General features: G+C 42.1%; 1 protein-coding gene across 1 annotated transcript in view; it reads left to right on the top strand.

The window, feature by feature from the left end:
* The first annotated feature begins 6025 nt into the window (after positions 1-6025).
* LOC117972966 (P protein-like) overlaps positions 6026-15845 on the top strand; it is an 82831-nt gene continuing 73011 nt past the window's right edge. Inside the window, 4 exon segments of the mRNA XM_059029675.1 lie at positions 6026-6033; positions 6945-7002; positions 7557-7629; positions 13716-13870. Coding sequence (XP_058885658.1) covers positions 6026-6033; positions 6945-7002; positions 7557-7629; positions 13716-13870 — 294 coding nt within the window.

Consider the following 15845-nt stretch of genomic DNA (forward strand, 5'->3'; position numbering starts at 1 on the left):
ATAAGGGAACCTGTGTGAACAGCAGGCATTTAAACATGTGCTGTATGTATTTTAACCTTAAAGGATAAGAAGAAAGTGAAATTGTCATGATATATCTTCTTAAAACCAGCATACACAGCATGCGCGATGTATTTAAACACAGAAAATAATTTTGAATAAGCAACATATGATTAATTTGGTAGAATAATTGTGAAAAAAGTGCTTGGTAAAGTTGTAAGCTCAAGAATATGAATGTGTCCAGTAGATAGTTTAGTAGTAATGTTAAAAATAGTGATACAAGGATCTTCGTTCTCAGATAAGGTAGAGGTGCATCAATATGTTTTCACAAGTGAAAAGCCTGCCCTCTCGGTGCTTGCTTAGGTTAACGTGAGACAGTGTGTAACTGCGTATGGCTTTGTTTACTTAAAAACAGCACTAGAAAAGAAGCCTGCCTCAGTAATTTCGCATAGGGGGGATAAGGTACAATTTCTCTTCTCCCAATATCCCCTCATAACCCTATAACTCAATCGACTCGGTCAGTTCACTTCTCCCAATATCCTTTTATAGACCTGGAGAACTACGTTTTCTACAGATTTCCCTAAAAACTGGTTACAAACTGTATTTATCCAAAACAATTTCAATATGTAGCGTTTTTCTCCATTCATTCCCTCTAATACACAAACCCTGAATACCCCTGCTATGTAAGCATAGCTTCAGTAAATGTCACACACAGTGCACATCATGTCTGCTGTGTAATCACAATTTTGTGAAGTATTTATTAGCTTTTGATATTTTGAATCTCAGGTTGACAGGAGCTACATGAATACATGCCTTCGTTTCCTGACCCCCTTGTTCAGGGGATCATTTAAAGATGTACAGGGGTTTGTGAAAACATGCAGTCAGGAGACCCAATTCCAGGGCACACTTTGAGATGAAAAGCAATTAACTCCTCAGGCTATTTCCGTTTTCTACCCGGAAAGCTATTAAGTGTTTTATATACAGTACAATTTATCACTGCCACTCCAAAACACATTTTGAATGACATTTTCTAAGAATGCTAACCTGAAGAAAAAAAAGCAAAACAATTAAAACTAGTTTTCCATAGATACTATGGGATCATTTAGAAGAGATTAATTAGAAGGTTTAACAAACAAACAAGCGAATTTGTGGCCATGGCTTGCCTGACCTGAGACTCTTTAAACGCAGGGTTTAGTGTAGAAGACTGTACAATCCTAAGGCTGGTCTTTAAAAATCCTAACACAAAGGTTCATGATTATGAACAGGATTGCCACCCTTCTATATTATTATGATTTTTTCAATCCAGCCTCGCAAGCCAGAATGGTTCATGTGCAGTGCATTGTGTTCCTGGACAGGACAGAAACAGAAAGTGTTTTGTACAAGAAACAAAATCTAGTTACATAAGTAAAGCAGCTTTTCTCATTTCAAACATGCCTGGGCATTACAGGGTTGGGGTCACTACAATTGCAAGAGCTGCAATTCTGAAATACTGGCCAGAAACTGAGAAAATCTGTGTAGGACAAAATCAAGGCTTATTTCTCCCCTTACTTTTACTTATGATCAAATCCTAATGTAGAAACTTGCAGTGCCTTCCTATTAACAGTTACATTTTAATCTGTTTAGCTCAGTGAAGTTGTTGTTTTCATAAACATGCAAAAATGTTATTTGTCTGGATTTTGTTTACAAAATAAACCATAAAATGTATTGAACAAAGCAGCAGGTGGAGCCGTGCGCTTAAAGAATACTTTTTAAAGCAGCAGGGGGCGCTGTGCACTTAAAGAATACTCTTTAAAGACAACAAAGTGTGTGCTATAGGTGGCAGGTATTTCTGTACCTCTGTATATGAATTTATTTTAGTGCATTTGGTCCTGAAAGAATTAGTGTAGAGTTCTGAAAAGCAGTGTTCGTTTTTTTATGTGTTTGTTTTTATGGTAGGCACTGGCAACTGTGAAATTTAAGGAAAATAAAATTCTGTAAAGCTTCATCTTCAGAAATGTCTCAGTATCTCCGGGTCACAGGTAATTCAAACTTAACTTTTTGTAAACCATTTTGCACTGTTGCTCCATAAATCGTACTTTCCTGATGTACCTTTGTTCTTTAAGCTTGGCACCTGACACCTCTCTCATATACTGTACTTTTTCATGAGAGATCTTCATCTGAGCTAAAATTGATTATAATATCTGTCATATCAAATCTACTGCTTTGCAAAACAATAACATTCGGTCCCTTCTGTGACCCTTTTGATATGACAGTCATCTGTTTTAATCTCTGATCATTTACCAGTGTGTACCTCATAGGTCTTTGTCTAGATGCAGACATGTCTGTCTGAATAGTGTGTTTTATTATTTATAAAAGCAATTGCATGCTAACACTCCGTCCCAGTATTAAATAGAATATAACCCAGCAGAACCCAGTGTGAACTTGAAGAATCATTCTGTGCATAATTCCAGGTGGAAGAATATTCATTTAGAGCTCTGCACACATCAATAAAACCGTCCCCCCCCCACACACTGCATAGCAAGCGTCTACTTTGTTTCTCTAAAGTTGCAGTGTCCTAAAATGATGTAAATGCCGTGGAGATGTCTGTGAAGAAATGATTATGTAAGTGTCATTGATTTAATAGCTTGAACCTGGGTGTTAGCAGTTGTGTAATTGGATTGGTTAATCACTTGTACAAAGTAAAGGATGCTACAGTATGCACGGCTAATTAATTTGCAAATGTACTGACCCTTAATTGAGCGCGTTTATGAGAGGGCATGAGATTGCAGAGGCTTGGGTTGTACTAAAGTTGACATTTGTTGGCAGCATCAAAGGCTATAAAATGAATTGACTGGGAGCAAATGCACTGTCTGGGTGCTTGGTGATGGCCTGACCTAGCTATAGAGAAAGATGTGCTCACTTTAACCACTGACAGGCCTTCTGTGGAGAGGAGACACGCCAGTGTCTGCCAGAAGTGGGGGTTTTCATTCCAGCAATCACTCAATTAGTGCTCACTTTTGATTCTCCACAAAACCAGCACTTTACCTGCTTACTGAATTTTCCAACCTGTATAAAGCTGTAACCAGCTGCTCACATTAAACTTCGCTCAAACACTCTTAAAGGAGTGCTAACACATTGGAATGTAAGTTTCAATCTTAAACTGAGGAAACCCAAAGCCTTTTTATGGCATGGAACCTGGTTTCAGGAGACTAGGTTTCAGGCCACTGCACGGCACACCAGGGGAGACTTGGGGTTTGATACTTCTGGAACAAGTTTCAAGCCACTCTTCCTGAAAAAGGGGCTTTGTGTTCCCTCAGCTTAAGGGTTTATACATTTAAATAAATCACTCAACCGTTTGACTGATGTCGCAAAGTACCTCTCAAGCACTTCAAATCACTAAATAAAAAGCACATGTTTTTAAATATAAACTCATGGCGTGTACAGCAGCAGTCATTCCTGAAGGCTGTACAATGTGTAAGTTCTTTCATTCTTGGAAGGCTGTACAATGTGTGGAGTTCATTCATTCTTGGAAGGCTGTACAATGCGTGGAATTCTTTCATTCTTGGAAGGCTGTACAATGTGTGGAGTTCTTTCATTCTTGTAAGCTGTACAATGTGTAAGTTCTTTCATTCTCGGAAGGCTGTACAATGTGTAAGTTCTTTCATTCTCGGAAGGCTGTACAATGTGTGGAGTTCTTTCATTCTTGGAAGGCTGTACAATGCATGGAATTCTTTCATTCTCGGAAGGCTGTACAATGTGTAAGTTCTTTCATTCTTGTAAAGCTGTACAATGCATGGAATTCTTTCATTTTTGGAAGGCTGTACAATGTGTAAGTTCTTTCATTCTTGGAAGGCTGTACAATGTGTAAGTTCTTTCATTCTTGTAAGGCTGTACAATGTGTAAGTTCTTTCATTCTTGTAAGGCTGTACAATGTGTAAGTTCTTTCATTCTTGTAAGGCTGTACAATGTATACTTGCATGCCTTTGGTATGTCGTAGAATAAAGCAAAGAAGCTGTGAAAAGAGATGAATTATTGCTTATTCTACAAAGATATTCTAAAATGGCCTGGACACATTTGTTGGTACCCCTTAGAAAAGATAATAAATAATTTGATTATAGTGATATTTCAAACTAATTAGTTTCTTTAATTAGTATCACACATGTCTCCAATCTTGTAATCAGTCATTCAGCCTATTTAAATGGAGAAAAGTAGTCACTGTGCTGTTTGGTATCATTGTGTGCACCACACTGAACATGGACCAGAGAAAGCAAAGGAGAGAGTTGTCTGAGGAGATCAGAAAGAAAATAATAGACAAGCATGGTAAAGGTAAAGGCTACAAGACCATCTCCAAGCAGCTTGATGTTCCTGTGACAACAGTTGCAAATATTATAAAGAAATTTAAGGTCCATGAAACTGTAGCCAACCTCCCTGGGCGCGGCCGCAAGAGGAAAATCGACCCCAGATTGAACAGAAGGATAGTGCGAATGGTAGAAAAAGAACCAAGGATAACTGCCAAAGAGATACAAGCTGAACTCCAAGGTGAAGGTACGTCAGTTTCTGATCGCACCATCCGTCGCTTTGAATCTGTGCAGGGCACAATGAAATCTCAAGACTATCAAGGCATTCTGGAGCGAAGCGAATCCTATCGAACATCTATGGAAAGAGCTGAAACTTGCAGTCTGGAGAAGGCACACATCAAACCTGAGACAGCTGGAGCAGTTTGCTCAGGAAGAGTGGGCCAAACTACCTGTTAACAAGTGCAGAAGTCTCACTGAGAGCTACAGAAAACGTTTGATTGCAGTGATTGCCTCTAAAGGTTGTGCAACAAAATATTAGTTTAGCAGTCCCATCATTTTTGTCCATGCCATTTTCATTTGTTTTATTATTTACAATATTATGTTGAATAAAAAATCAAAAGCAAAGTCTGATTTCTATTAAATATGGAATAAACAATGGTGGATGCCAATTACTTTTGTCAGTTTCAAGTTATTTCAGAGAAAATTGTGCATTCTTCATTTTTTGTGAAGGGGTACCAACAAATTTGAGCACGTCTGTGTATATATATATATATACCCTTAACTGAACTTGTTCGGAGTCGGCTCCCACGTTGCTTCTCAAATCTTTTTGATGTGTGTTCCTAATACCTTTCACACAGCAGAGCCATTACTTGGGATGAAAAGAAAGAGATGGAGAAAAGAGCATAGTATAACACAGGGAGATGGAGTGCTGTGTGAGTGGAGTGGAGAGATCTAGCAGCATCAGTTAATGTGCCTGTCTGCAGAGTTATTGTTCCCTTGAAGGCTGGGGCTCTTTTTCTCTAGTGCAGCTGGACACTGGCTAACAGCTTTCTGAAAAGCCATGTGCCTATATCTGCCATCAAAGCTTTTAGCCTTCTGGGAACAGTACAGGTATAAATAGATGGGTTGTAAATGTGTTTGAAATCAAGAAATTTCTTACAGCTTTTAGCATGGATTTGTTACTTCTACTGAACCACGGTGCTGATGTGTAAATTAAATCATCCTTTGAAAATGTTTATAGGTGGTCAACGCTTAGTGTTTTGATTTATTTCTTGTAAAAACCAACGAGCCTCACTTTATAAACTGTCTTTGGCAACTGCGTTCCTTTTACACCTCACAGCAAATGCCAAACATTTTGAAATGTATCAAGTTAAATCTGTATTGCTATTTTGTTTTTTTTTCAAGTTTAACTCCTATATTATTTTCACAAAGTGGTGTTTTTTTCTCCCTTTCATATTATTATTATTATTATTATTATTATTATTTATTTCTTAGCAGACACCCTTATCCAGGGCGACTTACAATTGTTACAAGATATCACATTATTTTTACATACAATTACCCATTTATACAGTTGGGTTTTTACTGGAGCAATCTAGGTAAAGTACCTTGCTCAAGGGTACAGCAGCAGTGTCCCCTACCAGGGATTGAACCCACAACCCTCCGGTCAAGAGTCCAGAGCCCTAACCACTACTCCACACTGCTGCCCATATATGCTGCATATATTTTGTTAGACATTAAACACCAGCACAATGGATGTGTAACAGTACAATGCATGCTGTATGTTGTCAAAGACTTCTGGTCTTTGTACCGTTCAACGTTCATGGACACATAGTTGACAATTAGCAGATATTGGAGTCTTTTATGTACAATTGAGGAGATACAATATATTCCATCTGATATGTTTTTCACACAAACAGGATTGAAAGATCTCTTCACACACAGAGTCCTTTGGCTCAGGATGCCTAGCTGTCGCTGCAGTCAGTCATCTTGCAGATAATGGCAGCTGTGTTGGGCATTCATTTTCATCCAGTTTGTATTGCTGCATAACCAGCGTAAACCTGCATTATGTAACACACTCTGCAATCAAGAGAGATGCTGATAATATACTGCTAACTGTTTTGTTGGTATGTTATCAAGCCGGGATGTAATTACTAATGGGTTGACCCATCAAATATTCTGATGGAGTGTCAAACAATTCATTAATAAACACCAGTAATTGTTTCTTAAGTGATTTAGATGTCTTATGTATTGAGTAATTTTCTATTACCGAATGGAGGTCGTTCCATGTCAGTTTACAGAGTGTGTATGCCAGGCCATCTCATTTTGTGATGCAAGTGTATTTAAAGTAAATGTCCAGTCAGAAATGCATGCCTGCCAAGTCCCGCAGCAGGGAGGCGTGTGCCGGATAAGACGCCGTCAGGGACACAGCTGCACATTTCAAGCTTTTTTTCACCACTGCAATGGCTGTCAGTTTAGCCAAAAAAAGATAATTGTGGCGGAATGTAATTATTAAAAAGAAAAAAAAATCAACAATCAAAAATCAATCTTTACGCTTTTATGAATAGGTCCCATAGTCTCTCTCCGCCACACACTCATACTTGTGGTTGGGCATCAGTCCATCATTGAAACGAAACCTTCAGTAGGTTTTTTTTTTTTTTTCTCTTTCAGATACTGCTTAAGAGTTCTGAAAATCTCCACGATTTTCATCATTGTAATGATCTGCACGGTACGTTCCACCTTTTCAGCTTCTGGGTTTTTTTTGTTGTTTTTTTGTTTTAGTTTGGATTTTGCATTCTTTAGTAACCCCAGCCCATTAAGGTCATTTCACATTGGTGCCCTTATTTCACTTGTCTGATCGCAACGTTTGTAGTAATAATAAAGGCATGTTCTTTTTGTAGTAATAATAAAGGCATGTTCTTTTCGTAGTAATAATAAAGGCATGTTCTTTTTGTAGTAATAATAAAGGCATGTTCTTTTTGTAGTAATAATAAAGGCATGTTCTTTTCGTAGTAATAATAAAGGCATGTTCTTTTTGTAGTAATAATAAAGGCATGTTCTTTTCGTAGTAATAATAAAGGCATGTTCTTTTTGTAGTAATAATAAAGGCATGTTCTTTTCGTAGTAATAATAAAGGCATGTTCTTTTTGTAGTAATAATAAAGGCATGTTCTTTTTGTAGTAATAATAAAGGCATGTTCTTTTCGTAGTAATAATAAAGGCATGTTCTTTTCGTAGTAATAATAAAGGCATGTTCTTTTCTATTTCTATGTCCTTGTTGCAGGTTTTTTTTAGCACGAATCCTGACCATGTAAACTCTTGGCAAATGCTGTCCGTTTTATCTGTGGAAAGCTTTGGTATCCTTTCTTTGATTTATTTCAGAGGTGTCGGTTATTCACTAGATTATTCCTACGGTGGCTCAGTGTGTGTTTCACTGTGGATCTGATAAAGCCTTCATCTTTTCAGAGGGCCTGACAAGAGTGACAACTTGAATATGTGTGGAGGTTTGTGAAGGGGTGTGGCAAAGTGCCCCGCCCCTGTGTGCATTTGTGTGTTCTGTGTATGTATGTATGCGTGCGTATGTTAATGTTGGTGTATAGATTGGTACACGGGATATAAACGGGTCTGTGTTTCACGTGTATTTAAATTGTAGATTTATATTTAGGCACGAGGAGAGCACAAATCACTTCACGTGCTGGTTAAATGTAATATGTGAGCACGGGGTTGCACAGAATTAATTCACGTGCTGGGATTCAAGTGAATAATTAATTAGTAATTGAATCCCAGCACAACAGTATAAATAGGCACATTTTTAGTCACTCGTGGTTAGGTGTCGGAAGAGGAGAACGGGAGAGAGAGAGGAGAGTTAAAGATTGTAAAAGTAAAGATAAGTGTGTGTACTCACCGTGTTTGTTTGTCTCCGTGCACCGTTTGTGTTTAGTGCGTTTTGTTTGTCTTTTTACTTTGGCGTATAGTGCCGTGTCCTGTTTTGTGTACCGTTTAAAACCTTTTATTTGTTAATAAACGCTGAGTGCAGCCATTGCACTCAGCTCATCACAACCACTGTCTGTGTCTGTATTCCTTCCTGCTTCTGGTCTGACGCCACCCACTCTGGCCGTCTTTGTGACACGTGGTGTCTTCGTGGGATAGCCGCGCCTCCAAGCGTCAGACCAGGAGGGGTCTGGATAAAAAAAAAAAAAAAAAAAAAAAAAAAAAAGGATTACAAATATTGTTTTGGGGAAAAAAAAAAAAAAAAAAAAAGAGTCAATGGCAGAAGACGCCATCAAACTGCGGGGCTGGTTCCTGGAGAATGCTGGGCTGGAGGCCCAGTCTCTACCCATAGTCGTCCGGGCCCTGTGGATGATGGACAGTGAGAGATGGGAGGCATATCAGGAGGAACACACCCCAAACACCTTGGAGGAAGGTGTGGAGTTTGTCCTCAGCTACCTGGAGGCAACCATAAACGGAACAGCAGCCCAGGTAGCAGGACCACCAGCAGAGGAGTACCTGCTGTCCCCATCTCCACCAGCAGAGGGTGAATGCCTGCTGGTTTTGCCTCCACAGCCCAAGTGGGAGGAGCCCGAACGTCCTACGCCTGAGTGGGAGGAGCCCGAACGTCCTACGCCTGAGTGGGAGGAGCCCGAACGTCCTACGCCTGAGTGGGAGGAGCCCGAACGTCCTACGCCTGAGTGGGAGGAGCCCGAACGTCCTACGCCTGAGTGGGAGGAGCCCGAACGTCCTACGCCTGAGTGGGAGGAGCCCGAACGTCCTACGCCTGAGTGGGAGGAGCCCGAACGTCCTACGCCTGAGTGGGAGGAGCCCGAACGTCCTACGCCTGAGTGGGAGGAGCCCGAACGTCCTACGCCTGAGTGGGGGGAGCCCGAACGTCCTACGCCTGAGTGGGGGGAGCCCGAACGTCCTACGCCTGAGTGGGGGGAGCCCGAACGTCCTACGCCTGAGTGGGGGGAGCCCGAACGTCCTACGCCTGAGTGGGGGGAGCCCGAACGTCCACAGCCTGAGTGGGGGGAGCCCGAACGTCCACAGCCCAACAGGGAGGAGTCGGGGCGTCCACAGCCCAACAGGGAGGAGTCGGGGCGTCCACAGCCCAACAGGGAGGAGTCGGGGCGTCCACAGCCCAACAGGGAGGAGTCGGGGCGTCCACAGCCCAACAGGGAGGAGTCGGGGCGTCCACAGCCCAACAGGGAGGAGTCGGGGCGTCCACAGCCCAACAGGGAGGAGTCGGGGCGTCCACAGCCCAACAGGGAGGAGTCGGGGCGTCCACAGCCCAACAGGGAGGAGTCGGTGCGTCCACAGCCCAAAGGGAGGCAAGTCGGGGCTTCCACAGCCCTGGGACCCAAGCCACCAGCAGAGGGAAAATGCCTGCTGGTTCAGCCCCAAGAGCCGGAAGGGGAGGAGTTACAGGCTCAACCCCCTGAAAATTTTTTGGGGGGGAGAGGGGCAGGAGGCTGGTGTCCCCCAGCAGCCTCTATTCATGCTGATGAGGGCAGCACGGCGCGCACCAGCCCAGCCGCCACAGCGGAGGGAGCCAGCGCCGCCAGGAGCAGAGGAGCTGGAGCTGCCTCTGCCTCCACCTCCACCAGGAGCAGAGGAGCTGGAGCTGCCTCTGCCTCCACCACCGCCAGGAGCAGAGGAGCTGGAGCTGCCTCTGCCTCCACCACCGCCAGGAGCAGAGGAGCTGGAGCTGCCTCTGCCTCCACCACCGCCAGGAGCAGAGGAGCTGGAGCTGCCTCTGCCTCCACCACCACCAGGAGCAGAGGAGCTGGAGCTGCCTCTGCTTCCGCCACCGCCCGGAGCAGAGGAGCAGGAGCTGCCTCTGCTGCCCGTACCTCCACAGGGAGTACGGTGGCCGGAGCCCCAGAAAGGGGAGCTGCCGGCCACGAAGAAGGGGGACGAGGTCTGGAGACCACTTTCCCCAGCAGCAGTTTCGCTGCAGGAGTTCTTGTGGCCGGAGCCCCACAGGAGGGAGCTGCCGGCTACGAAGAAGGGGGAGGTCGGGGGACCACCTGCCCCCGCAGCTTTTTCGCTGCAGGACGGGACCAGCATGCTGTCAGCCGTGCCACTACCGGCAGGGGAGCTGACAGCATTTCCAGCCATGGGCCCACTGAAGCCTCCCTTCCCAGCCCGAGACTTTGGCCTGGACTGCTGGGTATTTAAGGGGGGAGGTGGCCGTTGAGGCCATGTGTGCTGCGCACAAGGGGGGGTATATGTGGCAAAGTGCCCCGCCCCTGTGTGCATTTGTGTGTTCTGTGTATGTATGTATGCGTGCGTATGTTAATGTTGGTGTATAGATTGGTACACGGGATATAAACGGGTCTGTGTTTCACGTGTATTTAAATTGTAGATTTATATTTAGGCACGAGGAGAGCACAAATCACTTCACGTGCTGGTTAAATGTAATATGTGAGCACGGGGTTGCACAGAATTAATTCACGTGCTGGGATTCAAGTGAATAATTAATTAGTAATTGAATCCCAGCACAACAGTATAAATAGGCACATTTTTAGTCACTCGTGGTTAGGTGTCGGAAGAGGAGAACGGGAGAGAGAGAGGAGAGTTAAAGATTGTAAAAGTAAAGATAAGTGTGTGTACTCACCGTGTTTGTTTGTCTCCGTGCACCGTTTGTGTTTAGTGCGTTTTGTTTGTCTTTTTACTCTGGCGTATAGTGCCGTGTCCTGTTTTGTGTACCGTTTAAAACCTTTTATTTGTTAATAAACGCTGAGTGCAGCCATTGCACTCAGCTCATCACAACCACTGTCTGTGTTTGAATTCCTTTCTGGTCTGACGCCACCCACTCCGGCCGTCTTTGTGACAAGGGGTCATTCCTTTAGCTTAAACAAACTGTATCAATAGCACATACTAGTGACTCTGACTGCATAGAAGATCAGTTCATTCAGGAGGGCAGGGTTGTCTTCAATGGGGGAATGTGAAAAGCAACAGCCAGCATAGTTTAAAAAAAAATATATATATATATATATATATATATATATATATATATATATATATATATATATATATATATATATTATATTAACAAGGTGTTAGGCTTTAATCAGAGTTGAAGAACTTATTTTACGTTGGTCTAAAGCAAAAACAGACAAGTACAGGTTTAGTAGAACATTGTGTTAACACTGCTGATTTTAAAGACTGTCATAGAGGATCCATGTGTGGTCTATCAGTAGATCCCAGGTGGTCCCTCATATTAGGCTACTGCATCTGCCCATTCCCACACCCTCTAAATGGCTCAGATCCAAAACTGCACTGTTACACTGAGTCAATGTTGATTACTTTAATGGTAAAGCACAATTAAACACTTATTTACAAAGCCTGGCAACTCAAATTCTCTGTTTCTGACTAATGGCGAAGACATTGAAAAAGAACAAGGTTTTGTCATAAACCAAGACACTGTTTCTGTTTTGTGCTAGATATGGTTTATTGTTGCATTTTTGACAATAACCTCAAAGGTCTCCAAATGCCACTTTGACATGCATAGAAAAATGTATGTGGATACAAGAGCTCTGTGACAATATGGCATATTATTGTGTTCTACAGATTAGGAGACACGTTCTTGTTGTTGATTCGAACCAGCAATGAAACTGGTTCAAATCAAATGATTTGCATTACTGCTGAATAGCTTTGTGTCATTGACTTGTAGATGTAAAATGCTTTGAAGTGCGTTCCGATGAAGGAGGGCAATGTGTTGGGGAGGCTGGTGTATTGTTTAAGTTAATTAACCTGAAGGTCACATTCTCAGCATGTCTGCTCTGACTTGTTAGAATCTGCAGCTTTTCCATCAAGCCTCATATAAAACTTGTTGTGCAGAGTTGGTGTTGGAGCAATGGCATGTCTACATTCACAGCCTGCAGAGGAAACACAGAGAAAGGCCAGGTGATAAGGTGGGTGGCTTGTGCAGCAGGGGATGACAAACAGGGTTTGATCCATCTTGAGGCACTACACACTGCTTTCTAATGACAGGCTGAAGATATTAAACCCAGGACTTTATTAATATAACACCACAAGAAAGAGCTACACATTAAGCTTAAACCAAAGTCATAATCTTCAACCTGCCTAAAAAAAGAAAGACAAACCTGCTATTTGAACATTGTTTAATACAAAGTGGAGTGCCAGTCATGGAGTTTGAATTGGAATGCTTGCCTGAGGCTTGAAGCATTGGGAGGATGTGATTTGTTGGACACAGCAGTCTCACAGGCAATGCAGGGTCAGTACAATAATGAATAGAGGCTAGCAGGCTAATTTAATGCTCTTTTCTTGAAGGCCAGTCTGCTCTCCTAATTGAGTTGTTAAGCATGGATTAGGGATCTAATGGTTTGCAAGAGGTGAGAGGCAGGGTTTGAAGATCTTCAGTTGTACGTCATGATGCATTTAATCAAAAAAACATAAAGGAATGGAATAGGACATGTCCAAGCTGCTGTAAGGCTTAACTTATACAGGCTAATTCATTTACCAACAAGTCGTCTGTCAAATGGAAAGCAAAGTCAGACAGACATTAGAGGTGCAGTAGCTAGGCTTGAACATGGCTGTGGGTCCTGCTCGTGGAGTTTCGAAAGAAGCACATGTTACAGCAAACATTAAGGGCTGGTTCATACTTCTGTCTCGGATTAATGCGATACATCAGGCACAGGCAGCTATAAAAGCTGCACAGCTTCACTCTGACCATGCAGCAAATATGATTTCAGGTCGCAAATGCACGAGAAAAGGCTGTACGACTTTCCAATAAAGACGCACGTCGAAAGAGTGTGGATGAACTAATTCTGACCTGTCGCACTGAAGTCTAAAACCAACCTGCCCATGTTTGCATACCTTGCTTTTGTGTAGTTTGTTGCACAGTCCACTTCCTGTCTGGAGAGTGAAATGTCCCCACCTCTTCGACACTGCCTTTCCTGTCATTAACTAACCAGTTTCTTCTCCCAATGACTGACAGACGTTGACCCCAAAGAAGTGAATCCTGGTAAGTGCAAGTTTTAACAGAGTATGTGAAAGTAAGGTGTACATACTGAGGTGCCATTTAGCTTTATGGCATAATATTTATCAGTCAAAGTATGTGAATAATAACAATGAATTTTACCTTCATACAATTTAGTGAAACCCCAAATTATTAAACGTGATTCAACAAACATTCTTCTACGTAATTTGCATAATGAAGGAACTGTTAATTGAGACGTGCATGTAACTGAGCTTGTTTGGATCATAGTTCAGTTACAGTAGGAACGTAACTTGGAGTACGGGTACTTTCAGAATTGAGCCCCACATTTGTTGAAACATTTTTCCGGACGCTTGCAGGATTGATTCTAAACTGTTGAGTCTGTGATTGATATCCACGTTCTTGGACAAAGAAGCTGCTTGATTGAACCTCACTTCATGCATTAGTTCTTGCCGAGTGCTTTTTCTTAACAGACCAATCCAGCTGTGAATCTTACAGATTTTGGAGATCGCGGCCTTCTAAAACTACAAGTCCGAGGACCTTTTGTTGACAGCGTGGCTTACAGGGAGACCGAATACATAGTCATCCAAGTTGAACAGCTGGAAGATGTTGGCTTGAGGAGAAGGCGTCCACAGCAGGTTTGCAATGGTTTAAGACACCGATTTGTTCAGATGATTCATTTGTTTTCTCTTCTCTGGCCTGTGGTCAGCCTGCTGCGTGGTGATCAATGTTCATAAACACACTCCTGAAATGACATGGTGCTGAAACCCACAGTCAGTGCCTGTGCCAGGGACAATAGCATTGATTTCGTCTTCTTTACTGTCAGCTTCCCTTCACACTTCAAGCTAATGTATCTTTTTATTCTTGAATAAACAATATGACTGGAACTAAATACAAGAAGAAGAACTGTGCACAAATAGGCTCGGGTATGTCACGGGCCGTGTGCTTTTATTCTTATTCTCTCATTGTGGTACAGGCGGGTTCTTCAGAATCCGCTCATCATATTAGTGTATACCAGGCCTGTACAAAATACATCGAAACACTTGCCATTGCTAGCACACTGTCACATGTAGTAATTGATCATTGTATAAATGAAGGCTGTTTCTAAATTTGAGGAAGACGTAAGGGTGAGTAAGTAGCTACCTTTTACGTCTCCAATTACGGTGCATTTGCATAATAGTTACTTAGTCAATGCATGTGCACTTACACATAATTACAATGTTATTATGCACAGTTACAATGTACTTAACTTGAATCTTTTTTGCACAGTATATGCAAGTACACAATTGTATCAGAAAATGGTTAGGATTATATAGTGTAAAAAACAAATTAAGTACATTGTAACAATGCATAAAACCATTGTAACTGTGTGTAAGTACACATGTATATACTAAGTAACTACTATGCAAATACACATTAATTAGACACTTAATGTAACGTGTTCCCCACTTTAATTATGTTTATATGTTGAGTGATTCTCATTGTAATTACTCATTTTTTATTTCATTATTATTTATTTATTATTATTATTTGTTTATTTAGCAGACGCCTTTACCCAAGGCGACTTACAGAGACTAGGGTGTGTGAGCTATGCATCAGCTGCAGAGTCACTTACAATTACGTCTCACCTGAAAGACGGAGCACAAGGAGGTTAAGTGACTTGCTCAGGGTCACACAATGAGTCAGTGGCTGAGGTGGGATTTGAACCGGTGACCTCTTTAACCACTGGACCGCACAGCCTCCTATTGCTTTTTATTTATTTATTTATTTATTTATTTATTTATTTATAAATAAATAAATTCACCTTTTTGGTATAGTCAGTTGTAGGTACCAGCCATCGAGCTGTCTAACAGCTTCTGTGCATCAAGTTTCCTTTTTTTTGCTGACAGTACACAGAGCTGTGCACTAGATGGCGATGGCTGTTACACTATAAAGTCAGAAAACACATGTATATATCTGTGAACCAGTCCTGACGAGCAGCTTGTGAACTCGGGCGGAAGCACTTACAGCAGCTCATCAAAAACACACACTATTGCAGCAGTAAGAACCAATACAAATGATTGCAAACATCATAACAAGGCAAGGGGAAATACAAACTCTGAACTCATTATTTAAAGCTGTCTACTCTTTTAAAGGAGTCGTGCACAACTCCCAGATCTATTCCAGTCCAGGTCTTTATTTCAACCAGGCCAACAGGTTCAGTGAATTAATCTAGGAGCTGGTTGGAATAAAGACCTGGACTGGAATACCCTTTCCTCACCTGGATGTCGCTGAATCAATATGTGCTGCTGTTTGTCCTCCTGTATCCCCACCTCTCGCTGGACTTGTGTGCATGTCAGGTCAGCTCCTCTTTCAGAGGCCACGGGTAACACTTTATAAGAAGTGTCAGAGATTGAAATCGAATTCCTGATCCACTAACACATTTTCTCTTGACTTCATATGAAGTAATAACACACTACATTTCACACACGCTCGTATGGTGAAATTATCAAGCTCATACTGGTGACAGATGAAATGATCCGTAAATATTTTCAGACCTGTCCTTTAGCATATCATGTTTATTTTTCTGCCAGTTCCTGGTCTAGTCCCGTATAGTTTAGTTTCCACGATAAG

The sequence above is a fragment of the Acipenser ruthenus genome, chromosome 8 (assembly GCF_902713425.1).
Source record: "Acipenser ruthenus chromosome 8, fAciRut3.2 maternal haplotype, whole genome shotgun sequence".
Classification (NCBI taxonomy): Eukaryota; Metazoa; Chordata; class Actinopteri; order Acipenseriformes; family Acipenseridae; genus Acipenser; species Acipenser ruthenus.